Raw genomic sequence first — 26,831 nt, 5'->3', positions numbered from 1 at the left:
ATGATTAGTATTCCTTATATTCAGAAAAGAATTGTTCCTTTTTCATTTATTAATTACAAAGCTTTGGCAAAACATTAGCTGGATTCAGCTGTGCTGATCACAATAGTTACAGGCCACATCGGTGCCACATGCAGTTACATTAGGGAGGTACACATCAGGTTACTGCAGAAGAGGGTTAGGGCCACTAATAAGAAATGGGGAGTGTCTTTTGGATTTTTTATCCCTCAGAATTCTGAGAAGAAAAAAATTAATTCTGACTTTGTTCTCAGAATTCAGAGAAAAAAGTCAGAATTTGAACATTAATCTTAGTCACGAGATTAATTCTGACATTTATCTCAAAACTCTGAGTGGAAAAAGTCTGAATCCTGACAATAATTTCAGTATTCTGAGAAGATAGTAATCATTTTTATATAACTTTTTGTCATGAGATTAATTTTGACATTAATCTCAGAAGTTTGATTTCTTAGATCAATCAAAGAATTCTACAAAAACAGTCAATCAGGAGATTAATTCTGACATTTGTCCCCCCAGTAATTTTTTTCAGGGGCCCTGAAAAAGTCCTAATCCTGCATAGGTTTTGGTGCAGTTTTAGAGGGGCTTGTGCTTACCACATAGTGTAGCTACAGTGCAAATTTCTAACTGAAACATATGTCGTCAGTTATAGACGTCAGAGGCTTACAGCGAGTTTATGCTTCACAATCAAGGCTCCTGAGTGCCTGACGTACATCTCCCTTGTAATGTTCCAGGATTTTATTAATATGTTTCTACACTTGCGATCTATGAATGCAGGTTGCTAACCAATAAAAAAATCAGCTGATAGCTTCACTCTCAAATACGTTGACTCTTGACTACAAAAAGCTAAAGTGTCTAAACTTCACAGCCATATTTGAGAACCACTGTGCTTCTATCCTGCTGGTTAAACTAATGAGATTATTTCTGTTTTCAGAGAAGCTTTCATGAAATGTTCAACTCTTTCCTGTTTATTATGTAACATGTAGAGCCGACCGATGGACGAGAAATCAACCAGTCATATTCCACAACCACAGTCATATTTATCTATGTATATCTCTGTTGATTTATCATGTTTTTTATTAAGCAGTGTTAAGACTCTGTTTCATGGTAAGAATGTTAAAAATCAAGTCTGCTCTGCCTTTAGTTACTTTTGGTTAGAGGAAACACCCTGGCTTATATAAACCCTGCTAAGGAAGGGGCTCAGGGTGGTGATGGATCTCACTACACTCCCTAAACTCCCATTTTCCCGCTTCGCCCCCCTTTTTACAGTGAACCCAATGTGCTAGATGAGTCCCAGGGTCTTCTGCAGGAGGGTAACCTCTCTAGGTACAGTGGCCCTCTCTCTGTCTGTGTCCCGTTGGTGCATTCTTGCATCTGTCTGCCACTGGGAGGGGCATCACCTCAGGACGGCCACCTCTATCGGCCGCCTCACTGTTGATCACTCATCCGCATCGAATCAAATCGCCTCGGCCAGTCACACCTCCGCCCCCCCACCTCCCACTTACCCGTCTCTATCTCTTTCTGTGTGGGTCTAATGTGCCTTGTCTCTATCCCCTTAACCCCCCCTCACTTCCCCTTGAGCTCCACACTGACCCTCATCTTCTCAGCTCATCCGCTGTACTATCCTAACCAGGCCCCCTCCCCCTTTTACAAAAAAAAATATGTTAAAAAGGGTCTCAGAGCCCCTGGGGCCAGGGAGCTCTGCCTCTGTTCTTTCTCTGTTAGCTGTGGTTCTTTACAGTTAATGTGCCATCACTAAAGTCAGCCTCTCATCGGTGCCATGGTGTTTCATACTGTTTACGTGTCTATCAGGCTTTTCGCTTATCAAATTGGGCGTCCTATTGTGGATACCAATCTGGAGGGGCACGAGGGAACTGGGGTGGCAACACAAAAAAATACAAACAATGGACACTTTAGTTGTTGTTTTTTGTTTAGAAGCTAACTTTAAATATGCCGTATGACTGTTTCATGGTTAGATGGGGACATTTCAGGTGTTTCAGGGGCATTTGTAGCACAAAAAACGAGACAAGTTGCTTTGTCAGGATTGCCACTCCAGGCCCTACTACTCCCCTGTTGTGTTTTCAGTGTTTGAATCATGGCAGCACTGTTATTCTTTTCCGTACTGTGATTGGGTGTCTTGTAGCACACTGTGTGTATTGTGTAGTGAGTGAATGGGTAGAGTAGCAGTGACATCTTATTGTGATCAAAGTTGCGTTTATCGACGGTTGGGTAATCTTTGCTTTTCAGTCCCTTTATGGTGACGTATTTCTGTGTGTTTTGCGTGAATGTGCGCGCGTGAATGTGTGTGTGTGTGTGTGTGTGTGTCTCTTTATGACTGACTGCATCAGGGTGGCCAGTGTGCAGAGCGAACCAGGTCAGAACCTCCTGATCCAGCCTCCGTTAGGAAGAAAGCGAGGACTCAGACAGGTGTGGACATCACCTTTTTTCATGTGTCCCATGTGTCCATGTAACTTGATGGCATTGATCTTAATTCACATTTAAGCAAATACATTACAAGAAAATAGAATTTAAAAGTATTTTTAGACACACACATAAAATAAAAGGATTTCACTTCAGTTCAGTTTTATTTATATAGCGCCAAATCCCAAAAACAGTTGCCTCAAGGTGCTTTATATTGTAAGGTAAGGACCAATACAATAATACAAATAAACACACAAAACTCCAACAATCATACGAGCCCCTGTGAGCAAGAGCTCAACTGTGGGAAGGAAAAACTCTGTTTTAACAAGAAGAAACTTCTAGCAGAACCAGGCTCAGGGAGGAGTGGCGTCTGCGCAAACAGTCGGGGTTGATTATCAATCAAGTTATCAAAATAAGCCACCCTAAAAATACTTCAACAATGTGGGGATAAAAAGGACAAAGTCTTTGAAGCAATGTAGATTTATATTATTTTAATGTATTTTTTATTTTATATATTTATGTTTTTCAGACGTCTAATAAGCTTGTTATAGTTACAATCACTGTTGTGGTAATTTTAATAATATATAGAACTTTCTTCTGTATTATGTTCATGTTTATTATTATAAATCATTATTATTATTTTTTAAATAGATGTGGAAATGTATTTATTTTAAATAATTCAGTCATTCTTGGGTTGTGTCCCGTTGCAGGTGTTACATAAACCTGTTTTTAAAAAGCATTTTATTTACTAAAAAGACGAGGAAGACATCACACATAGGCGCTACAATACAGTGGGCAGGCTAACCATCTTGTGGATTTTCTTTAAATTTCCCGTAGATGCGACGCCCCCTGCTGTCCATTCCAAAAACCGAACCACGCGGTCGATCTGGAGCGAGGCTTTCTACAACGCGCAGGAGCATCCAGCCCAAGAACAAACCACTGGGTAACAGCACACATGCTTTCATCTGTCTTTTCTTAGATGAGGGATGATGAAAGCGCATCATGTGTTTTAAAACTCTGAAACAGGATGCGTGACTATCTTTAAAAGTAACAGCAAAACTCACCCTGCACTTCAGATCAAGCACACAAACCAAATCCAGACTTACAAACACTTATACCTGTAACAATACTTCATTTATTGTCAGTGTGCTGACTTGAACTGACCCGTCCTCCCCATTCACGACCTCTGTGTTTGTTCCAATGCTGTTTGCTGTACCACCTGCCACCAGACTGACTCTTCTCACTCTGTTCTGTCTCATGCTTTTGTTTCGAAATAAAGAAACTTTATTGGACTGTGAAGGTGAGACACAACTCGTAACCCTTCCTCTCCACCCTGCAACGGCTCGTCCCTTTTATCTGCAACCTCACCCAATAGGACGCTCTGCATGTCTGTCTTGCATTACCCCCCCAATCCCCTGCCTCCCCCTCTCCCATCCCCTCCCTGCCTCTACTCTCTTTGGTGGTGCTAATGTGTTAGCGAGTCGCTAGCTGGCGCTATCGTCTCTGTTTTGACCACGTGCGCATGCATGTCTACCCACAGCGCATGGAGACCAAAAGAGGTCAGTCACCTTTACAGAGAATCAAGGCCAGCAGGCATCCACGGGGGCAAGCAAGCCTCCAACTCCCAGCACTGTGGACCCACCGGGCGAAGGCAGAGGGACGAGTCCTGCCCCATCAAAGTCCCCAACCCTGGAAGTACCCCCCACCTCTTCAGCCATGATCTTGGCTGACCTGCACGGACCTACAAATGCACAGGTAGGACCAGCTGAAGGAGGAAATGCAGAATGCTGTGGACATTAAATAAAATAAATAAAACTATAGTACTAAGTGTTACCTACATTTATTTCATCTTCTTCTTACCATCGCCATGTTTTATACCATGTCATGTTGTGGTATAAACAATACAATTGAAGTACTTACATAGTTGGTTCACTAAAAAAATCCTATTTTTTTTTTGTAGCAGTATCTACTGATTTATATTCACCAGCTTTTTGATTAGGTACACTTTGCTAGTACTGGGTCGGACTGCCTTTTGTCTTCAGAACCACTTAATTCTTTGTGGTATAGATTCAACCCAGTGGTGCTCTGGATTGAGATCTGATGACTATGGGGGCCGTTTGAGTACAGAGAACTCAGTTTGAGATGATTTTCTGTTTTTCAGCTCATCCCCTGTAAAACTCCAGAGATGGTTGTTTACGAAAAATCTTAGCAGTTTCTGAAACGCTCAGACCAGCAACAACATGCCACATTCAAAGTCATTTAAATCACCTTTCTTCCTCATTCTGACGCTCAGTTTCAACTTCAGCAAGTCGTCTTCACGATGTGTACATGCTTAAATATAAAGGGTTGATCGATTAGATATTTGTGCTAGAAGGTGGTTGAACAACTGTACCTAACAAAGTGGCCAGTGAGTGGACCTAGTATTGAGCCCTGTGGCACGCCTTTATGGCCTTCAAACCAGAATGATGACCATCTGCAGCTATTCCTCTAATTTTAAGGAGATAAAAATATAATTTTATGTCATTTATGTGTGAAGTAGCCCTTTAAAAGCTAAACTACAGGAGCAGGTGTATTCCCGCACAGGTCCCTCAAGCATTAAGCAGCAAGGAGAAGAGAGAGCAGTGGGGGCTACGCAGCAGCCTCTCCCCTCCCCCATCCATCTCCCGGCCTTCCACTCCAACACCCCCATCCCGAACCTGCTCCCCTCTCCCCCTCTCCAGAACCTGCTCCCCTCTCCCCCTCTCCAGAACCTGCTCCCCTCTCCCTTTGTCCCGCACCTCCTCTCCTCTTCCACCGCCACTCCCAGTGCTGAGCACAGCACCCGCTCCGGGTCCACCGCCGCCACCTCCATTACCACCAACTCATCTTGCTGCTGCTCCTCCTCCTCCACCACCCCCGGGGCCTTCTAGGATCAGAGAGAGCCCCGGGGACGAGGACACAACCGCCCTGCTGCCGCGCAGCGACACCCTGCTGCAGCTCAGCGAGGACGACGGCACCGAGAACCCGCTTCTCACCCCGCTGCTGTCCCCTCCTCCCCCCCGCCGGTCGCCCCGCCGCTCTCCCCTCCCCCTCTCACCCGTCGACCTGGACCTGGATGAGTCCCACGTGTGAGAGAGGTGACGGATGGATGTTTTTTTTCTATCCAGATGCTCTATAAAACACAAAAAGTAAAGTTTTTGGTTTTACTGAAAGTCTTAAACAGTTTGAAAGGACAGGACTGTTTTGACTTTACGTCTCCTAAATGAAGAAAACTCCTTCCTCTGTCTGAAATATGACAAATCAGAGTCACTCTCTTATCTTCTCTGTCCTCAGACTGAGGGCTGAATGTATGTTACAGCAGCAATCGACATAAGGTCTCATCTCTGGTCCTCACCAAGAGCAGAAATGTTTTTTCAGCAATGATATCAAATACCTATTTAAGATAAGAGAAAGGATTATTTAACTCAGTAATGACTATTTAAAATAGAAAATATGTCTATATTGAAAAAAGAGATGATATAACATGTGATGTGGTGCAGATTTGTATAAACGTTATAAAGAGCCATTCTAAAGATAAAGTGAGTGACTTATCTTAGCACCTTTATTTGAAATGGAGTAAAGGGAATAAATATATAACAAAGCATATGTATTTTAATCACATAGAAGTGGAGTATGACATGTTGTAATCCAGAAGTCTATGAGATTTTATATTTTAGAAAGAGATGTTTTTTTTCTGTCATTTGCACTTCAAAATGTTCATAAAGTCGAATACATGCGTTTCCAGCTAAACTCCGTCATGTCCAGTGCTTTGTTAAGTGATGATGTTTGTAAAGTAAACATCTTGACGTGGATAAAAACTTTTCCATCAACTCTGCTAAAAAAATAAAAGTTTAGGATAAATCAGAGACGCTCAACAGGATAACCGAAACAAATTCAACACAATTTAGACTTTTTGTGGTTTTAGCGTGGATGCAATCTGAAAGGCTAACGCTAAACTGTAAACATGGTCACATGACTTTTTCATGTGAGAAGATGTTGTGCCGTCTAATCGTGCTCCTTGTATTACAGCACAGTCTCACAGCAGCTTATGAAGTAGTTGCGACCTTTGTGTTCATGTATATGCACCTCGTATTTTCACTTTTACAAGGAGAGAAAAAATCCACAGTTGCACAGATTGACAGAGTTACATGGATGTGAGAGATTACAGGGGTTGCAGTAGTTGGAGGAATGGGACAGATTGCAGAAATTGGTAGCAGGGATATGAGGGGTTGTAGGAATTGTGAGGGTTGCAGAGATGGGAGGGATTGCAAGGGTTGTAACGGCTGCAGGAATAGGAGAGACTATGGCACGGACCACAGTGTGCACCATAACTGTAGAGAAAATCATGGTGACCAATCAGGAACTTCGTATGGTAGACCCTCCCACAGCCTCTGTCATCCCAGGCTTCATCTTTGGGGCCTGGCTGTGGAAACACAGCAAAAAACCAACCAATTCCCCTTTTAAATGTAGAGACACTACATTTGAATGTGTTTTATCTGTTTGTTAGTTTTAGGAAGAAGGCAGTAGATTGCGGCTTCACCGGTAGATAAATAAACCAACACCGGTTGTGCTATCGCCATCATCATGCAGTCATAATGTCCTACCATTGTCTCATTGAGTTCAGCTCTAACTCTAAAGTGTATGTTGTGCACAATATTTTATTTGGGACCAAAGACTGTATCTTTACATAGCAGTTATATATGTAAGAAAAAGGCATATAATATTTACAGAGACACTTGTCCTGGTGTTGGTCATGCTGTTCTGTTTGCGTCTGTGATGTCTTCTATTCAGAGCAGTGGGGACGGGATGTCTCTTATCTTTATTGCAACTGTGACGATGCAGTAGATAGACGTTACCTCGTTTCTCATTTCATGCCTTAACAGAGACGTCTGCATACATCGGTTTATTTAGTCCACTGAGAACCTCATACCTCCAGGAGTATCCACTGAAACAGTCCCGCAGTAACGTCAGGTTGTTTTCTGTCTGCCGTGTTCGTGACACTCAGCTGCTTGCTGTGGCCTCCACACTCAAACCTCTCTGTGTGCTGTCAGGTCACAGAAGACAAAACGTGCCATAACTCACACCAGTGCACTGTGAGTGTTTTATTGTTGGCTGCTTGTCTTTCTTTTTTCTGTGTCATGATTTGTGAAAAATTATGTAATCATTTTGGTTACGCAGAGACTCAAGTTACGCAGAGGGAATGATGCATTTCTTAAAGGGGGTTGTCGTTGTGTCGTCTAAATCCACGCAGCTCTGCAAATTCTTCATTTGATGTTTCTAAATGCATATCACGCCAAGCCTAGAGTGTAAAGACGCATCGGCATATTTATTGTTGAGGGTCGCTGGGTTTGTCACTCCCTTTAAATGTAACATGTCTGTGTCGAATGATGTCTTCTTTGTGCAAAGATTAAATAATAAAGCTTCACTATATCAGAATATTTCCTAAATATCTAAATAAATGGATATTGTTTACACTGTTTTTCAGCTTTGTCTGGGGGTTTTAAATGGAGGTTTCTGTCATTTTCAGTTCTTGCTTTGAAAATAGCTCAGCAAGATGACTGACAACTTTTTTAAATAGGGTCAGGTATCTTTCTTTTTTTTTTTTACAGTAGCTCTGAGAGGTCAAACACACTGCGACATAAGAAAATAAAAGCATATATAATATAAAAATGCTGCAAAAGCTAAAAAAAAAAATCAAGAACACAATGGGTGTGTTTTTGGGGAGACAATAACGTGACAGACGAGCTGACAATGAACAGCTAATGGAAAACGTACTGACACTATTATATTAATCATATGTTTAAAACACTTTATGTTCATCTTTTTATTCCTCACAACATCAATGAATCCTCTGCTTCTTCTAAGCCTGTGTCACTGTAAGCCTACACTTGTTTTTGGTTTCTGTCACTTCCGTAGCTGGTCCGTCACATTATTGTGTCCCCAAAAACACATCCATTACGTGTTGTGATATTTTCTTCTATTTTTCTACTTCCTTCGTGTTTTATTCGACTTTTGCTGAGTTTTTTCTACTTCTATTGTGGTTTACTGTTGTCTTTTTTTTTAAGTTCCAGTGTGTTTAACCTCTCAGGGTCATTGTATTTTTCCCTTAACAAATGCAATCATTTAAAAAGTGCACTTTGAATTTACTTGGTTAACCTCTCTCTGATATTAAAATTTATAGCATAAGCGTGAGAAATGTGCAAAAAATGAGGAATCAGAGAGGGGGCAAACTTTTTCACAGTATGGAATTTTATATTGCACAACTTAATGACATAAACAGATTTAAAGTATAACATGCCCACTGATTAGTACGAAATATTTATTATTGAAATGTCAACAGTAAAATAGCTATTTACTCAAGTTTAACTAACAATCAGTTCATTATTAGCAGTGGTTGTTATACGGAGTTACCCACACAAATAGTGATATACACAAATATGCTGCTGTTACAGCAGAGCAGATATTTCTCTTAAATAATGATTTAAAAAAAAACATGTAAAATGTGCTCTAAGCAGCTTGGTGGGGATTAATTGTTTTCTGACTCAAGGTAATTGTAAACACAATGTTTAACTAGCTGTGAAGTAAAAGGCATTTGTTCATTTTATTTTGCATAACAACAAAAGTAATCCAGAAATCAGGCAACATTGCCATTACCAATGTGCATCATTTAATATAGCAGAAGTGCTGAAGACTTGAAAATGTAGGAAAAAAAGATAAACTTAGCATCTTGTGTCCAACATCGGTTCAGATGCATGTTTATCATTTTCACCGAGTCTGGCGCCATCTGCTGGTGCTGTTTCTTCTTGAGTCTTCACCCTGAACAGGTCCCACCTCTCTGGGAGGATCCCCTTGTTGAACAAGAGCGATGTCGCATAAGAAAATACCAGGATGGTGACCAGAGAGGACAGCATGCAAGTGGTCTTGAAAGGCCAGCGCTGCACATAAACACCATCCTCCAGAGAGCAGCCAGGGAAACGCAGGATGGCGGGAAGGTTGAACACCGGCTCGCCACACAGCACTCTCATCACAAAGGCAACAACGTAACCTGCCACAGCCCCGTAGGCATTGGATGATCCGATGAAGAGGATGCAGATCAGCTGGGGGAGCATGACGGTGTAGGTCAAGTCAGAGCTGAGGATCCAGAAGGCCAACGTTCTGCTGTCCAGGTAGGTGAGTGAGGTTCCTACAGTCCCTACGACCACTATGGAGAGGCGGATCACCCACTGCAGCTCTTTCTCTGATACCTAAACAGAACACCAAAGCTCATTTTTCCCAAAATATCAACACAAACTTTTAAGAACTCCGCATTCTGACCGACTTTGTTCCTACCTGATGCCTAACGAGGGTGTAGATGTTGGTGGTGAAGATGGAGGTTGCCGCCAGCAGGCACGAGTCAGTGGATGACATGGCAGCGCCGGCGATGGCTCCCATGCCGACAACGAAAACAGCGGTGGGGGTAAGATGCAAAAGGATAATGGGCAACGCCATGGCAGCCTCTCCTCGCTCATAGGGTGAAGGTGAGCCATAAGAGGTCAGGTTCCAGTCTGAAGCATAAGAGGAAACATTATAATGTTTAAAGTTACTGAAATATGAGTCCTGCTCCTTTCTGGTCTCTGGATCATCTGAATCATTCTGCTGAAGGCTCATCGTGTATGGAAGCCCCTTTTTGCCAGATAAAATATAAATTCAAAATAAAATCTATGAAAACTATTTGGATGAGTAAAAAGAATGTTAGTTAAGTTTTATGTGTAGTGTTTGAATTTTTTTTTAGTAAATGATGTGCAGAGGGAAAAGGGTGAAATGGAGGCAGATGATCCGCTGTGGGGACAACTAAAGGGTTTAGCCGGAAGAAAGAAGACGTCAGGTGTACCTGTTGATGCTGCAACAGCTCCGATCAGCACAGGTGGAATTCCCAGAACAATGACCACACCTGCCGCTATGAAACAAATCATTCTGGCCGTGGCCGTGGAGCTGGAGGAGAGTGTCCTCTGATAGAAGTCCTGAAACGCCAAATTTCCAACACTCTGAAAACAAAGAGCAAGCCCACAATCTACTATGTTCATTTTTTTTAAGATACTTTTTTTAAAACCGAGAGATTTTCTTGTGTTTTAGTAATTACCAGCATAAGAACTTATTGCTCACAGTTTGTTTTTAACAAATAAAAACATATACAGGGCCAAGAGTTTAAAAGCAAATCACACTCATGATGTAGATGTCTCAAAATGCCTGAGGGCAAGTATTGATTTTCAGCTTTGTCCTTGCGCACAGAGATTCCTCCAAATTTTCTGATTCCTTTGATGATATTATGCACTGTAAATGAGGAGAGATTTAAAGTTTTCATAATTTTACGTGAGTAAAATTTTTCTGAAATTGTTCTGAAATCTGTAGACAGGTTTTTGGAAATTGGTGAACCTCTGCCCATCTTTACTTCTGAGAAACTCTGCCTAACGAGACTTTTTTATACCCAATCACATTATTTACCTCTTGCCAGTTAACCTAATGTTCCTCCCGCTGTTTCTTTTTTATTGTACCTCTTATTTTTTCAGCCTTTTTGTTCAATTTGTTTGTTTATTAGCGACATATCAACTTTATTTGATATAATCTTTTATATACAATGTTTTTGTTTTAATATAAGGTTTCAAGGACTTCAGATCTTATTAAATCATTAGAAACATGTTACTGTTATGTCATCTCACCATTGCGAGAAAATTATCGATCCATATCCACACGTCATCAGGCTCAAGGCGGCCGAGCCAGGGTGCCTGAAATGTGTGGTTGAAAGCTGTTTGACGGAGGTCGGTGTAGACATCACTCGCCAGAACGAAGGGAGCACACAACCACTGGAAAAAAAAAACAGAGTAAAGCTTTTGAGAAACGAATCTGCTTCAACTGTAACGTGCACTCTTTCTTGCGAGAGATAACTTTTACCTCTGGCGTGTTGGAAAAGCAGTCTTGTTTATGTGTTGTCACATTAAACTCACCAAGCTACAAAACACCAGTGATAACTGGATGACATCAGTAAAAGCAACTGAATAGAGACCTCCAAGAACTGTGTAGACGATGGCCACCGCAGCAGAGATCCAGATGCAGAGACTTAAGGGCAGATCGGAAAAGACGGAAAGTGTGACTCCTGTTGGGAGAAAAACACACATAATCGATACCTCTGAAAATCATGTTGACCATTATAAATATTTAAAGATACTCATGGCAAATACAGGCAATTAGAAGTTTTAAAACCTTCCAAAAAATAACAAAATAAGAGTTAAAAAAAAAACAGAACACCTGTGTGTTGTATTGAAGAGACGGCAACTAAAGTTGAATGCTGTAGTTTTGTGTAATACCAGTTTGGACCACTAGATGTTGCAGGCGAGCCAGTGTTACTGGTGAATACGCTCTTTAAGTGGGCAAATCCTTATGAGGATATAACCGTATTTAAAATATGAAGTTTAGAGGTAACTGGTAAAATGCTGCCCCCTGGTTGTGAAAATGTTTGGCTAAATTCTGCAGGGTAACTACAAAAAGCACCTTTAGGCAACACTTCTGAAAGGAAGTGTTTGTGTGTTTATATTACCCAAGGAAATCAGCGTGACAGGAACCCACATGACTTCACTTATGAAAGGGATGATGGCGAGAAGCCCGGTCAGTGTTGTCCCATACTTCCTCTGAAAGGGATCCATCATGGTGATGTAATTTTTATCCCGCATCGGCTTTGCGAAGAACAGACCACCTTTAGCAAAAGAGACAACAATCAAAGCAGTGCAGAAATTAGATTTCAGGTTATGTTTGATTCTTGTGGTTAAGAGTTTAGTGATCGCTGAGGAATGTCAAGGTATTCAAAATTTGCCTTTAAGAGAAGGGGACAGTTAAGAAAAAAATCTTAAGTAATGATAGAAGATAAGGACATATCCTGTATGAGTGGATCTTATTTTGAAGAAAATAGCCCATTTTAGGCATATTTTTGGAGGTAAATACTCCTCTGTAAGAGGTTCTTACCGATGATGAATGAAACTGATATTTGTAGAGGAATGAGAGCCCAGATTAGCCCCTTTGTGGGGTCATAAACATTCTCTGCAACTCCAATGATAAAGGCACCTCCAACCCAAGTAGCTGCAGCCGATCATACAAGACAGAGCACACACAAGTCTCACATTCATGGTACAAGTTACTACTTTTATAAAAGCAAACAGATATTGTTTCATTAAAAAAAAACAAAGCAAAATGTGTTTGAGGTTAGCACCAAATTACTGATCACACACTTCTACGTGAACTCACCTGTCATGGTGAAGACGCCCACTGTCATGGTGAAGACGCCCACTGTCAAGGTGACCCTCCGATTAGCCAAAAAAGAAACTTCCACCTGTCCACCAGCTGAATTTTTCTCCATCTTCTTAGATTTCAAAAAAGCCCAGATCCCAATCCCCAGCACCAACAAATAAAAGATGACCATCGTTATTAGACCAGATATATGGAGAGCCATCGTGAATTAAAATGATAATAATGATAAGTTGGAGCTGCTGAGACTTTTCCTGGTGGTTATAGAAGCAATAGAAGCTGCTCTTCAGCTGTGACGGAGGCCCTGAGTGAGACGCAGGGAGAGGAGAGTAAAGGAAGCTCGCTGCTCACCACAGGGAGGGTCTGACTGATGACCTTCTTCACACTGTGTAGCTGTATCAGACTGTATCAGACCCCCCCATCCCAACCACACACACACACACACACACACACACACACACACACACACCCACCCACCCCCCGCGTACACACATCTGCACCACTGCTGTCCAAGGATGTGCTTTGTAATGCTCTAAGCTTGTAAGGATTATCTTCACAGTATGAAAACTTCAGCAAGGGTTTAAGCTATGACTGCTCAAAGCATCATGTTAAAAACAAAAGAAATCAGTTTAGACTTGAGAACAGGAATTGTTGATCTTCACAAAGCAGGAGATGGATATACATAGTTATAAAGAAACTCGTTGAGAACCACTGAGAACAAACAGAGGTAAGAAGCAAAAGATTTCAAAGACTGGAAAGAAAACTAGTGAGAGATGTGTCTAAAGATCTCAGAACAATTACCAAGACACTTGTGAATGACTTGTCCAAGTCAGGAATTGTAGGAAAATCACTAGAACCCTGCACAGACTGAGAAAAACACCACTTCTGCAGAAGAAACACATTCAGGCCAGACTGAAATATGCTAAGGACAACCCGATTATGATGCATACTGGAAGCACATCGGCACATGAGACAAAGCTAGAGCTGTTAGGCCACAGAGACACTGCTTATGTTTGGAGAATGAAGGCAGAGGTGTACAACCCAAAGAACATTGTCCCCAGAGTGAAGCATGGTGGTGGGAGTATTATGCTGTGGGGATGCTTCAGTGTGTCTGGGACTGGGATTCTCATCAAGGTGGAAGGAATCATGAAGATTTTTTCTGTTGTCTGCTGACGGGGAGCACCAGTGCCAAAGATGCCAGCAGGAACAACAAAGCTTGGGAAGGGCAGCCAATCAGAAGAAGATGAGCTTGAAGGGAGAGGATTAAACTGCTTGTTATAGAGAACGAAGGCCCAGAATAAGATAAATGAGGATTATTTTAAACTGTGAACCATACCTAAAGCTATGAATGCTTGTTTCCAGCACTTACAGTAAATAAATAAATACGAAAAACTTTCAGAGGGTTGACAGTTGACAATTTGAGTTATCATCAATTTAGTTACACAACTCAAAACTTCGAGTTACTTCTGAGTGAGTCAAAAATCCAAGTTTTCACACAAAGCGGCTCGAGTTAATTCAAGACCAAAACAACAGAGATTAAAAAGAAGAATAACAGAATCCCCTTAAATAATATTTGTTTACTGCAAACTGTGGGAAAAAATGTGCAACTAAACTCTGAAGTTGTTTTGTTAGTCTGCCACACACTTCACACTGTGAACTTTTTGTAAAAGTCTTTTATTACCGGCATATCTCTCAAGTGTCCTTGGCATTCTTCTGCTGAGATAGTTGCCTCGTCCTCATGTATGACTCGCGTGTTTCACCATCCTCTGGCTCTCGTTTGTGCAACACAGTTGCTATTTGAGAAACAAAAAACTTTATGCTTCGATAAGAACCCTGATGACTTGATACACACTGCGTCAGCAAGAAGCAAAGACACTGCAGGTCATGCAGACCATACATGTGCTAAAATTAACGTGTTTTTAATGATTAATAAACAGAAAAAATAAACTGATTTGCAAATAACTCGCATTAATGGTATGATTATGATGGAATAGTCTGAATAAACAGACCTGCAAATCCTGCTGCACCTTGCTGAATCTCACAGGGTAAAGAAGCTGTGTCGGCTCTTCACAGAGCTCCATCACAGTGGGTTTCCTTGTGGGGGACTGTGTATTTTATTGAAATACCTGACTTCTTGTGGCTGAGTTCAAGGTCAGCTGTCTCTCTTTCACTCAGGGCTAGCGTCGTCATAGATTCTACACAATATCCTGCCAAAATGGGCTTTAGTCAAAGTCTGAGCAAGCGAGTGTTAAGACCTAGAACCCCGTGGGCAGCAGGGCAATATCAGCAAACTAAAATATAACATTTATCTTTTTAGAGTCTGTCTTCTGACAACTCTTCCAAATAAGCCATACTTGTTCAATTAATCAATCGTTTTCTAATCGCGCTGCATTGAACTTTAACACGCTAACTGAGGCCTGTAGAGTCTCAGCGGCAGCTCTTGGAAGTTTTGTAGTTTCTCTGAACATGGTCTTACTTTGGGGTGAATTTACTGGGACGTTCACTACTGGAAAGACTGCTTTTACAGGGGTGCTCATGCTGGCTGACAATCAGTTAATCAAGTGCATTTGTTCAGCTACTCACCATCTATGGAAGCAGAGAGGGTGGAGTTAGCTTTTCACAGGAGTGCATATATGTACAGTTATAATGGTGGATGTTATATTTAACATAGCGAGAGTTTCAAATAATGAGGTCAGTGTCAGTGTAATCAAAACCTCAGATTTTTTAACTACTGTGATGGCACAGATTTAGAAAATATATGATTAATGACAGAAGATATGGTCATACCAGGCTCACAGCTCTGGCTGTGGGTACAGAAGCTCCACCCATGTGCTATCAAATCTTCTGCTTATGAGGGGCAGCCAATCACAAAACAGTTGGCTTAAAGGGAGAAAGAGCAGCTCGTTTCAGGCAGGATCAACTGACGGGCTGCATAAAGGCCATGAATGTGATAAATATGGATTATTTTGAACAGTTAATCATGCAAAGCCACTCTAGTAGAGTCCAACAATGGAGCTGGATATGAGTGTAATAGAGCTCCCTTTAAGTTGATGTCCTGAGTAGAGTTGAAACTCCAAGCCAAAGGCTAAGCTGATGAGTTCCTAGACTTGATTTCACAGCATAGTACTGGTCATTTGTTAAAAGGGAAACTACTCTGGAGTTGTGCAGGTGTAGCTTCCAATATGTGTTAAAATCAGCCTTTTTCACATAAATAATAATGCTGATGAGTAGAGGAACCAGACACAGCATACAAGTGATACACCATTTATTAGATTATCTCACACATCCATTTTTTCCCATACCAGGTTTCCTTCAGTGCATTTCAGAGACCTGCGAGACAACCAGCAGAATCCAAAAACTAGGAGGATGTCAAAACCGTTAGTAAAAGTGCTCAGTCGAAGTCTCGACGTCAAGCATTGATTTTTTTTTAAAAAAACAAAAAAGAAAAAGAAATCAAACACACGTTAACAATACATACATCATTGCATCGGTCAGATAAGTAGGTGATGAGTGCCGTGCTCCTTGCTGGACGGCACACGCACATGAAGAGTTTACATAAGGCACCGAGATTTGAAGGGGGTAGCTTATCAATGGCAGGGTGGCTTTCTGCTCTCAGAACGTGTTGCTTTAGCAGGGAGGCGATACATACAGGATATCATGTATATATCACAGCACGGTAGAGTGGAATCAAAGAGGAAAACAAACACTGATTGAACATGAAGTACTCAAAGTGACTCCAGAAATAAGAAGGGCAAGCTCGGGGATGGACACACATTTAAAGAAAATATTTATTTACATTACAAAAGGAAGCAAATTTGGTTAAAAGCTTTCACAACAGACATCAGGAAATTTAGTTTGAGTTTGCTATCATGCTGCAGGACTTTTCCAAACACTGCAAAACCACAAAGAAAAAAGGCAAAAGACATGAAGAGTGGCATAGCATTTTTGTCCTTTTAAGAAGCATTCACCTGCGACTGAATCATTTAATTATTTAATTAAATTAGCTAATTTTCAGTCTACAACATGCTGTTCCAGCAACGTGAACTTGTCAAAAAAACAAACAAAAACAAAACCCACATCAATATTAACAGTATTCAGCATTAAATTGAGAGCTGAAGCTTTGAAAGGAAACTTTTTGTGTTTCTAAAGGAATTTATAGTGATCATCAACAAGGGCGTACACTGACTAAACTTGGCGTTAAATTCAGTGTACATGTTGGCTGGTTACGTGCTCATTTAGCTCTTTTAAAACACTGTTTTTTGGTCTGACCTACTTACCTAAAACTCTGCATCATAGTTGCTCACGAATGCACTACTAAGCACTTACAATGGGGAGTGTCAATGTGCAAGTTTTGTTCTTTTAGTGGTCTGTCTTGAGAATTATTTAGCTTGTAAAGTGCAATTGCTGAATAGTGCCACAAGGTGGTGCCTCCTTCTGCTGTACAGACCTGAGGGGTGTACTATGAAGCAAGATGAAAGGATAACAAGCTAAGTTTAGCCTAAAGTCAATGTCTTCAGCATCACAAAGGCGTGTGTGTGCGGGGGGTTCAAACTGGATAAATCACCAAATCACAAAACGTATGACGCCTTTTGTATGGCCTGCTTTAACAACGTGCTAACCTTATTTATGCCAAACAACCTGGTGTGGAGCGGGTTATTTTCAGAGCAGCGCTAATCTTAGCTATTGGCTCATCTCAGCTATTAGCTAATGTCAGCGATGTGCTAATCTGTTGCCATTAATAACTGTTAAAATGAAAACGTGATAAAGTAGGGAAGAAAGAAATGAGAGAAACACCCTTCAGCCTTGCCAGGGGTTGATGTTGTGTGTCCACCAGAGGGCACTCTGCAACTTCCTGCTGGCAACGTATTGGAAGCCACAAACAATAACCAACTGCTCCAAGCAGACTTTAACAGAGTAATCCATTACTTGTGACAATAAAACAAGATTATTTTTGAACTGCAATGCCCTTAGTAACGGCTAATAAACAATCATACATAACAAACATTAGGGAAATCTCAAGAAAAACTAACCAATATATCAGATTATTTAAGTCATGAAATCCAATAACGTTCGAAAGTTAACAAAGTTGATTAGTACAACAGATGATCTGTGAACGTGTTTTTAGGTTGTTGAACTTGCTTTGTTGTACACCCCTCTGGAAATGTACGGTTGATGTTAAGGAAACCTCGTGGCACAATGCATTACTGAGCAATTGTTGCACAAACACAGCACCCACTACTGGACACGGTAACTATTTGGAACTGTTGGAGAATTTTACCCATCACCAAACCCTAAGATGGATCTGCTTACAGCTTAAAGGGGAGCTTGAACTAAATTTTATGATTTAAAAAACAACAACAACAAAAAAAAAACCCTAATAGAGTCATAGTGATGCCACCAAGGTCATCTTAGGCTTCTTACGCACACCTGGAAACCCCAGGCAACCTCTCATCACTGGGGGAGGGGGGCATATTTCCAAACTGCTTGGGGAGTGGTTCCCAGCAGTTGCAAGGTAAAACTGATCGCAAAGCGATATAGGGTGCTGGCACCAATAACCTCTTTGTTATTGCTTCGGTGAAAGGTCGTGAGTAGTTGGTGCAAAGAAACGTTGGGTGTTATCCAAACAGTCTCCCAACTACTCTCTGAGCAGGAGTGAAACTACGAATTGGGAATGTGATGCAAACCGGAAATAGACACCGTTCAAATTCAAAGTAAAAGTACGCCTTATTACTGAAAACATGTTTTAAAGGACTCAACTTCCACCTTGAGGGTGAGCGGTCTCTATTACAGGCTTGTTTTGCACTCTTCATAGTTTCACTACTGCTCAGAGAGCCATTGCAAAGTGTTTGCAGACAAGTTGGTGCCTTCCAAGCAAACTATAAGCAACATGTTAGAAACTAAAGCAGTTCTAGTGCACCTTCTTTGCAACTGCCAGCACCACCTACCAACTGGTGGTTGCCATCAGGTTGCCAACCTGTCTCTAGGCCTATATGACTGGGGCCTTTCCTTCAGAGTGACAAGATAAATAAATGTATAAAATGAGAGTAAACACATTAAACGCAGTGCAGTCTACAGTAAACAGTGAGTGAATTTAGTGTTCAGTATTCAGATGCCGTTATTTTTTAATTTTTAGTACTTTTCTTTAAATCTGTCATTTTAAAGTACGTAAATTTCTGTAAGCACTGCTCAATGTGCTATTTTATGTATATACTCTGGGAAATTGCCCCGTTTAATAATTACTCTGGGAGGCATCCACTAAATGTTTCTGTACTGCTCAGATCAAAACACCACGAGTAAGTAAATACATCCAGTGACAGAGGGAATGACTTCTGTTTTATCAGCTCAAATACACAGATTCAGCTTTATGAGATGTATTCTCCAGTTACTTGGGGATTTTCTTTCCTATTTAAAGAAGATATTCACCAAAAGTCCCTTTATCCTCAGGTTAGACCACAGTTTAAAAAGAGGAGAAGAAGAAGAAACCATATCCAGGCGGATCATCCGAGTCCAAACAGAGTATCATTCATCAGATCATCTTAAGGCTGTGTAAATAGAGTACCATTACCTGTACAAGAATATGTTTTCATTGACATTAGATTATTTAAAACAAAAACCTAATCTGCAGTACAAAAACTTGTACTCTTCCTGAACATCATGTGAGAGATTCGAGAACACCTTCGGTCATGCCGTCTCGGTCCTTCTCCCCCCTCAGCGTCGCATTCGTCTGTACGTCAGTGCAGGTCATGCTTGTCATTTCATAACCAACGGCCACATGCGTGTGTGCACGCAGACACACTCCGGCACACTCACAAACACACACACACACCTGAATCTACAATATCAACATCCAAGATAGGAGAGGGCTGAAGAAACTAGGATTTGAATGTAGAGTTTTTCCAAAGTGGCTTGTGATAAACCCAACCTTCACCCTGCAGGAGGAGAGACGAGAGTCAGTGTGGCATCACGTATCAGTGATAATGAAGCGTCTGCAGTGAGATGGCATAATTGTTTACCCTGATAAAGTTAGACAAAACACCAGACTGTTAAGTTGAGGCTGCAAAGTATTTGATTTCAACATTTTTGCCAAACAATGGGCATCAAACTAATGTGTGGAAACTCCTATGAGAAGTTTTTTTTTTTTTTTTTAAATCATGCAATTCAAATATTTTGTGTATATAAGTTGTAAGATCTTCAATGTGGCAGTTATATGATTCAATATGACTTCCTATGCAGTAAATACCAGCTGCTGTATCAGCAGAAACCTAATAAATCACCACTGCTCACCTCTCTGTCAAAGTATCGGGTCCTCCAGGGGGTTTCTGTCTCGACACGGTGCCTCTCTTCTGTCCGCTGCCTCTCCTCGAGGACCGTCTTATGCTCAGTGGCTTTCTCGACGTCTTTCTGCCGTAAAGCCTCGGTCACGTGCTGCCACAGGCGCCTGCAAAGGATTGAAATGTTTCAGCAAACGCTATTAAATACACTGCAAGTTGGCTCCTTCAACTTCAATTTCATCTGACCTGGATTCAGTCGGTCCTTGCTTCTCTACTGGCCGCACGTGCTTCTTCGTCACAGGCAGCCTGGTGACGTCGACCACCCTCATCTCTCCGTTAGTGAAGCTGAACTCCAAGACGCCGTTCCACTCGCCCTGTACGCGGCACACCACTGCATTGGTGGAGTTGTGCTTCACCTCTGCTGTTACCCTAAACGTGTGGTAGGAGGACCGAATTAATACAAACATGCAATTTTGAGGATTTGTTTAGATATGAACGCCCATCTTGGACACTTATTTTAAAGAGCTGCAGAACTGGCAATCAAAAACTCGTCTTACTGCCAACATCCCCAACTAGTCGCATCAGATGGCCGACCCTCCCAGAGTCTGGTTCTGCTGGAGGTTTCTAAATGTTAAAAGGGAGTTTTTCCTTCCCACTGTTGCCAAAACGCTTGGTCATGGGGTTATATTACCGTAGGATCCTTACCTTACAACATAAAGCTCCTTGAGGGAACTGTTGTTGTGATTTGGTGCTATATAAATAAAACTGAATTAAATTGAATACTGTCATAGTATTGCTAGTAGTTCACCTGGTCACATAGTCAAGTTCGGTTCATTTAGAGAGCACATTTCATTGAATGAATGAAAGCATCGTCTCAATGACCAAATAAGGTCACCTCTGTTTTTTTTTTCCTGCTTTTCAGTTTGAAGTTAAACTTTTTTGTTTTCCAAGAAACGAAGCAGTAACTGCTTGGAAGTTGTTGCACTTTGGTGGTAAATAAAATTGAGCATCATCAGCATAACAACATAACTTTCTGAAAATGGATCCCAATGGGCAAAAAGGAACACAAGCTCATAATCTGATACGATTCAAACCACATATATTGATATAATGACAATCATTGCAACCACATTAAATACATTTCTTTTACTTCTTGTTGTGGATATAAAAACTAAGACTTACTTGTGTAATTTGCCTCCATAAAAGGGTTTAGTCTGGAAAGTAATGACTGCCGAGTAACCCGACTTGGCGCAGTTGATGGTGACTTTGCCGCCAAGTTCCACCCAGGGAACGGTGAGGATGGAGCGAGCATAGGCGCAGGGCAGCGTGAAGGTGTACTCCTCATCGTGCTCCAGCAAATACAGACAACCTGGAAGAATAAATACAGAAACAAGAGTTACAAGGTTTCTGCCAGTTGTAACAAAGAGATATGAGGGGTGTACTATGTAATGTATTACCCAGCAACAATAAATAAGAATACAGTCGAATCTTTCTTTTGTCTTTTTCCACCCTGTGGTATTAATAATGATAGAAATATCCAGGAAAATACTCAACCAAGTCTGAAATGTTAGTATTGCAACAGCCCTACCGCAGAAATGGTCAAAAGGAGCCTGCAGCCCAACAAGGATGACGGCAGGTTTAGGTCAAATGGTGATGGAAATGGTTTTAACTTTGTTCTTTTCAGCAGCTGGTTGACTGATAAACAACATCAAGAGCAGCTGGATCTCACAGGTCGGCTGTACCACCTAATTTTGATGCTGCCACCTGGTGACGGTAAACAGCAACGGCATGTAGACGACAGTCTGCAAAGCTGTCCACAGACTCTGCACATTACCGACGCACAACCGCGACACTTCCCTTATTTGTCTGTACTGGGTGACAGAGGAAATGACAGAGATGCTTCTGTGGTTGAGGCCCTACACAGTAAAGTACAAACATGTCCTGTCCTACATTTTTATTAACAAGGACAAGAGAGAAATACTTTTATTAGGAAATGCATTAATAGTCAAATGAGAATATACACCAACTATGACACCTGATACACCAGAATTTAGTCCTAAATTAATTACACTTCTGCTTTTGGTAATAAGAGGGCTTTAAGATAAAACTAAAACCAAACTGAGGAGTAAGGGAGTTGGGGGCACCTCACTTCTATTGTCAGTTACAGCTGTGTATGGAAAGGCTTTTTTGGCACTGCGGCCTCGAGCTCTGGTGCATCAGAAGGAGGTGAGATAGCGACTTGCCAGCTCCACAGCACACATCATGATATTGTGCACGTGAGAAGAGAGCAGGTAACTTGCCAGAACTCAGCATGCTCCACCTGAGCCAAACAGATTACTTCCAGCAGTGAAAACACATCTGAGGCGGGCCATCTCTTGCTTTCTGCTACACGTGAGAAGTGAGAACTTTAGATAAGAAGCCAACCTGATTCTGCTGACGCCGTCTCGAGTTCATGTGTGAAAACATCTAATGTTTCCAATGCAGCGCGCCCCTGAACTTTTTTAGACATCCAATCGAGGTGCAGGTGAGAATTAAAATGGGGAGAAGTCAGATCAGACAATAAATGCTCTACACTCTCTCTTTATTCAGCAAAGCCTGTGTGAATGAGAGTGTAGAGGAGCTACACCTGGTGAGCGGGCCTCCTACATGTGCTCTATGTGTAAAAACAGCTCGTGTTTCCACTCCTGCTGCCAACCTCGCAGAACACAGTTTTTTTTAAAATTGTGCTGCCTTACCTTCCCCCACCATCGATACCCCGATGGACATGCCCATGAACTTGCTCTTGGTCCACACATGTGTGTTCACACACATCCGCCTCTCCTGGCATTCGGCGTAGAAACCAGACACAGGGGGATGATGGGAAACCTGCTCCGCCACAAAGCGCACTTGGTAGGAGTCCTGGCTGGAAGCAGTGGGGTCGGGGCTTCCCTGTGAAGGCTCCTTGGAGGCGTCTGGTCTCTTGGGCACCTTCCAGGAGCAGTGGAAGGTCTCGCCAATGATGGGGTTGTAGGGTTTTTTGGCAATGGCGCCTTTGCGGCCCTCGTGGAAGGAGGTGAGGTAGTACTCCACAAACCGGACCATGCGGTCCTCCGGACTGCTGCCGTCTGTGATGGTCACAAAGAGATCCGGATGGGACATGAAGTCTGCGTACATCTCCAGCAGAGAGCGCTTCTCGAGAATGAAGGTGGGGAGGACCACCTACAAGTAAAATGGACGAGAGAAGAGATTTTAAATCACATCTTCTGGAACATACTGCATTAACAAACTGAGTCTGAGGATGCTTCTAAATTAGCTCAGGTTAGGCAGAAAAATATAGTGCAATGAGGAAGTGAAAAGACGTAGACAGGACGTGACCCTGCGGATCATGGGGTGTTTACTAGAGTTCCAGCTGAGGTAAGCCATCGGACCCATGAGATAAATCAGAAACTCAAGAGCAGGATATCGAACTACGGGAACAAACTGACACTGAAAGATAAGAGTGTCAGCGTAAGCCTCGGGTCAGGGTGTTTAAGCACGTGTCCTTGACAACTAATTACCAAGAATGAGGAGCTTACTTCAACCATGACTCCTTATCCTGCCTCAAAATGTGGTTTTTAAACAGCTTCAATTACTTTCATGGGCGGCTTTAATTTGAATACAGCACTGTGCTACTAGATATCAGCCTCATCACAGGCTGATATTTAATAAGCATTTAACTGTGACAAATATCTGTTGCTGTCTGCATAGACAGAAATTGACATTTAACAATTACATTTTCATTGATCAGCCTTCCTGTTCTACAGGCCAGCTGAGTCGAGTCCCTTCGAGTTGTGCTCAATGACAAAGACTCATTCAGACTGATGGCGAAATGTAGGCAATCTGTCTGCATTTATAAATCAGACAGCAGTTATTTAAAGACCTTTGAAATCTCTCAGAGGGATTGCAGTCGGTCAAGTCACACTGCAAAGGTGCAGGCGACCTGCGCAATCACTTTGTGATCAAACGTGGTCATGACTGTGCAACACCCTCAAGCTCTGGGCAACTGATTATCACCACAAGCTACAGTCAATTGCACAATGTGAAAAATTCAACTTAATCACCAGGCAGCCGCTGATTATTATTTTCTCTCTTTGGTGGATGTAAGGAGTTTGTCCTTTTCAGCCATTAGCTTGATCTGAATTGTCAAGCTAAGTGCGCCCAATGTTGGATAATGTGTTAGTTTGCTTAGCTAACATTATGTCTGGATGATGGTGCATGAGATGATCCCTTTTGTTCCTAGTATTCCAAGAGTATTTTAATTTATTTAACAAGATAAATATTTGTTGTCCCTGTATCGATACAATATCACAAAAAAAAAAAAAAAAAAATCACAAAAATATTGCGAAAAGATCTCAAAAAGCAACACATCAGGCCACGATCTAAAGAAACAGCTGAGAAACAAAGTCAGTCAAAGTCAGTTCTCATCCCAGGAAGGAATATTGTTCATCTGGATGTTGCTTTTTCACTGGGACAAATGTTTTGTCACTAGATCTGCAAAATGACCAAACTATAGGGATATAACTTTTTCCACATAGGACCAGGTAGGTCTGTGTTACTTTTTTGTTCCTTAATAAATGATTTAAAGAATTTAAAAGCTACATTTTGTATTTACTCAGATTATCTTTGTCTAATATTAAAATTTGTCTGATTTAAAACATGCAAGTCTGTCAAATATGCAAAAAAAGAAAAATCAGGAAGGTGGCAGATACTTTTTCACAACAGATGCAGGCAATAACCAACATGTCAGTGTTAAGCCATAGTTCTTTCTATTTTCTGTTAAACAGCTAAGTTACAAAGCACCAGTACACCAGGCCGGGTTGGTATCAGCGTCTTTGACCGTTACTGGACCATAAGGACTGATCAGGACACAATGACTGCAGTAAATGATGTTGATCTTTTTGTGTTACATTAGAAAAGTTTGCAGGGTTTGTTTTTTTGATAATGATGCATGAAAAGCACAGGAGGATTTATTTAAAAAAAACAAAAAAAAAAAACCAACCTAAGAAGTGAAAGGCAGTGTTTCTGTGTAACAGTTGCTGAGTCAAGGCTGAAATACGTGTGGAACAATCTTACCACATACTTTTAACTGTGTATCAGTACACTGTTAAAAATGGTTTATTTAGCTGCAGATGAACATGGTGTGAACTCCTCATTTTGGTTTATTCTTTACCAGAATTCTGTGAAATTGCATTCAAAACCAATCAGAAGGGAATCTTGGCAGCATTTCACGCCTCACTGTGACGCAATGTGCTTTGAACTCTGTGTTTATTGATACAAGAAACTCCTCTCGCTCCGGGAAAATCCTCCTCTGTTACAGCCAAGCGAGCCTTATCAAAGACCCGTTCGTGCTGGCGTCTCAGAGGGATTGTTTTTGCTGATATGGGAACTTGACCTACCCGCGTGAGGTCCATCCCCAGCTTCAGCTGCGACAGCAGGTGTAGGATGACGCTCCGTTCCTCCTCCACGGCACCCAGGTCCTCCTCCTTGTCCGTAAAGGAGTCCTCCAATTCATCCTCTGCATCTATGTCTTCCTGTTCCTGTGAGGAGAGAGGAGGGAAGAAATTAAAGGTTTTTTGTATGACTGATTTTAAAACGAGGCAGTCTCACAGAGCATTAACAGAAAACTGCAACAAGCATGACACAGATAACCTCTCCCGGTCTTACCCCGGAGAAGTTGCAGGACTCGGGGCTGCTGAGCTCCAAGTGGTTCCCCTCCAGCGGGCCCTCACCTGTCGCGAAGCTGCCCAGAGAGCTGCTGCCATTCTTCAGGATGTCGGGCAGTTTGGGCTCCAGCCACTCAATGGTGGGTCCTGCAGTGGACGGGGAGTGCACAGGTGCAGGTTCAGAGGTACTCATGGTCCTACCCCTCCCTCCCACCCGACCGAGGCCCCCCTACATGCACAGGTAGCGCTAAGCTCGGCCCACCATTTACCGCACGGTGCCCCGCAATCGCCTTGCAGCTGACCGGGCAGAGCTTCTGCTCCTCAGAGAGCTGCCGTCGACCAAAAGAGTGTAACCCAACTCCTCCGCGAAGACAGGTATCAGGATACTCTGGAAGCATCCCCCACCCCGATTGGCTAAACCCTCTCAGTATGGCATCCCCCCCCTCCGCCCCCTTTAAAAGTACGTATAGCAGAGGACAGATCTAATTCAAATTCACCTTGTGCGTCAGAAGACTTAATCTGATTGGCTGCTGTGGCGAGTCCGGCCTGATGAAATATACATCGAGTAACGAGATCCGCTGTGGAAAAAGTGGGACGAGTTTTCCGGCATTTTAACAAAAGATCAGCGAGTCTCCTCTCCTTCACCTTACTGTATGATTTTTAATGTGAAGCTTAAAAACAGAGCTGTCCTCGAGGTGCTGCGGATGGATATTTAACCATCTGAGATCCAATTACCAGCGAGACAGGTGGTACGAACGGGGACAGGTGACCCCATCAATAATGCAGAATAATTCCAGTGTCCGGCCAAACTAACCGCCTAGATTGGGTGCAGACACTGCATGAGCAAGACTATGATTTGTTCTTAGGATTGCGTGCCCAGTAGAGACATAAATATTTAACACCCACTTCCCAAACATCATGTATTTACTGAACTTAAAATTTAACTTGAGTTTATATAGAATTTATTTAACCCTTTATTGAACCCATGGTCAATTTTACTGGTAAATATAAAGGGTTGGTCAATAAAGGGATAAGATGGAGGTGGTGCAGAGGGACAGTGTTTGGGACGACTCAGTACCACAGTAGCAGGTGATTTTGACCATAAAGCACCACGAGGGACTCAAAATTACGTCAAAACTACAATTGACAGGTGGCA

The 26,831-nt window shown here is 42.0% G+C and overlaps 3 protein-coding genes across 8 annotated transcripts in view; 1 reads left to right on the top strand and 2 right to left on the bottom strand.

The window, feature by feature from the left end:
• Positions 1-7,887, top strand: part of unc80 (unc-80 homolog (C. elegans)) — a 64,448-nt gene extending 56,561 nt beyond the window's left edge. For all 6 annotated transcript variants that reach the window (XM_013913171.1, XM_013913169.1, XM_013913170.1 and 3 more), the window contains 6 exons: positions 1,282-1,338; positions 2,361-2,439; positions 3,271-3,376; positions 3,713-3,733; positions 3,974-4,188; positions 5,017-7,887. In XM_013913171.1, coding sequence (XP_013768625.1) covers positions 1,282-1,338; positions 2,361-2,439; positions 3,271-3,376; positions 3,713-3,733; positions 3,974-4,188; positions 5,017-5,544 — 1,006 coding nt within the window. In that variant the 3' untranslated portion in view covers positions 5,545-7,887. The remainder of the gene's footprint in view (positions 1-1,281; positions 1,339-2,360; positions 2,440-3,270; positions 3,377-3,712; positions 3,734-3,973; positions 4,189-5,016) is intronic.
• Positions 7,888-9,028: 1,141 nt separating this feature from the next.
• LOC102214724 (high-affinity choline transporter 1-like) lies at positions 9,029-13,090 on the bottom strand. The gene is made up of 8 exons (XM_005742245.1): positions 12,724-13,090; positions 12,445-12,558; positions 12,023-12,178; positions 11,433-11,581; positions 11,148-11,291; positions 10,322-10,475; positions 9,781-9,995; positions 9,029-9,695 (listed from the first exon to the last, which is right to left on the bottom strand). The coding sequence occupies exons 1-8, from the start codon at positions 12,926-12,928 to the stop codon at positions 9,171-9,173; spliced, it is 1,662 nt and encodes a 553-aa protein (XP_005742302.1). The 5' UTR covers positions 12,929-13,090; the 3' UTR covers positions 9,029-9,170.
• A 2,881-nt stretch (positions 13,091-15,971) lies between these two features.
• Positions 15,972-26,831, bottom strand: part of LOC102214433 (oxysterol-binding protein-related protein 11) — a 16,646-nt gene continuing 5,786 nt past the window's right edge. The window contains exons 7-13 of the mRNA XM_005742244.1: positions 25,677-25,822; positions 25,409-25,549; positions 22,730-23,192; positions 21,177-21,363; positions 20,241-20,423; positions 20,008-20,161; positions 15,972-19,652 (exon numbers count right to left, since the gene is read on the bottom strand). Coding sequence (XP_005742301.1) covers positions 19,596-19,652; positions 20,008-20,161; positions 20,241-20,423; positions 21,177-21,363; positions 22,730-23,192; positions 25,409-25,549; positions 25,677-25,822 — 1,331 coding nt within the window. The 3' untranslated portion in view covers positions 15,972-19,595. The remainder of the gene's footprint in view (positions 19,653-20,007; positions 20,162-20,240; positions 20,424-21,176; positions 21,364-22,729; positions 23,193-25,408; positions 25,550-25,676; positions 25,823-26,831) is intronic.

Source organism: Pundamilia nyererei, unplaced genomic scaffold, assembly GCF_000239375.1.
Source record: "Pundamilia nyererei isolate P.nyererei 1_Seehausen unplaced genomic scaffold, PunNye1.0 scaffold00118, whole genome shotgun sequence".
NCBI lineage: Eukaryota > Metazoa > Chordata > Actinopteri > Cichliformes > Cichlidae > Pundamilia > Pundamilia nyererei.
This window is presented reverse-complemented; position numbering and strand designations above follow the sequence as displayed.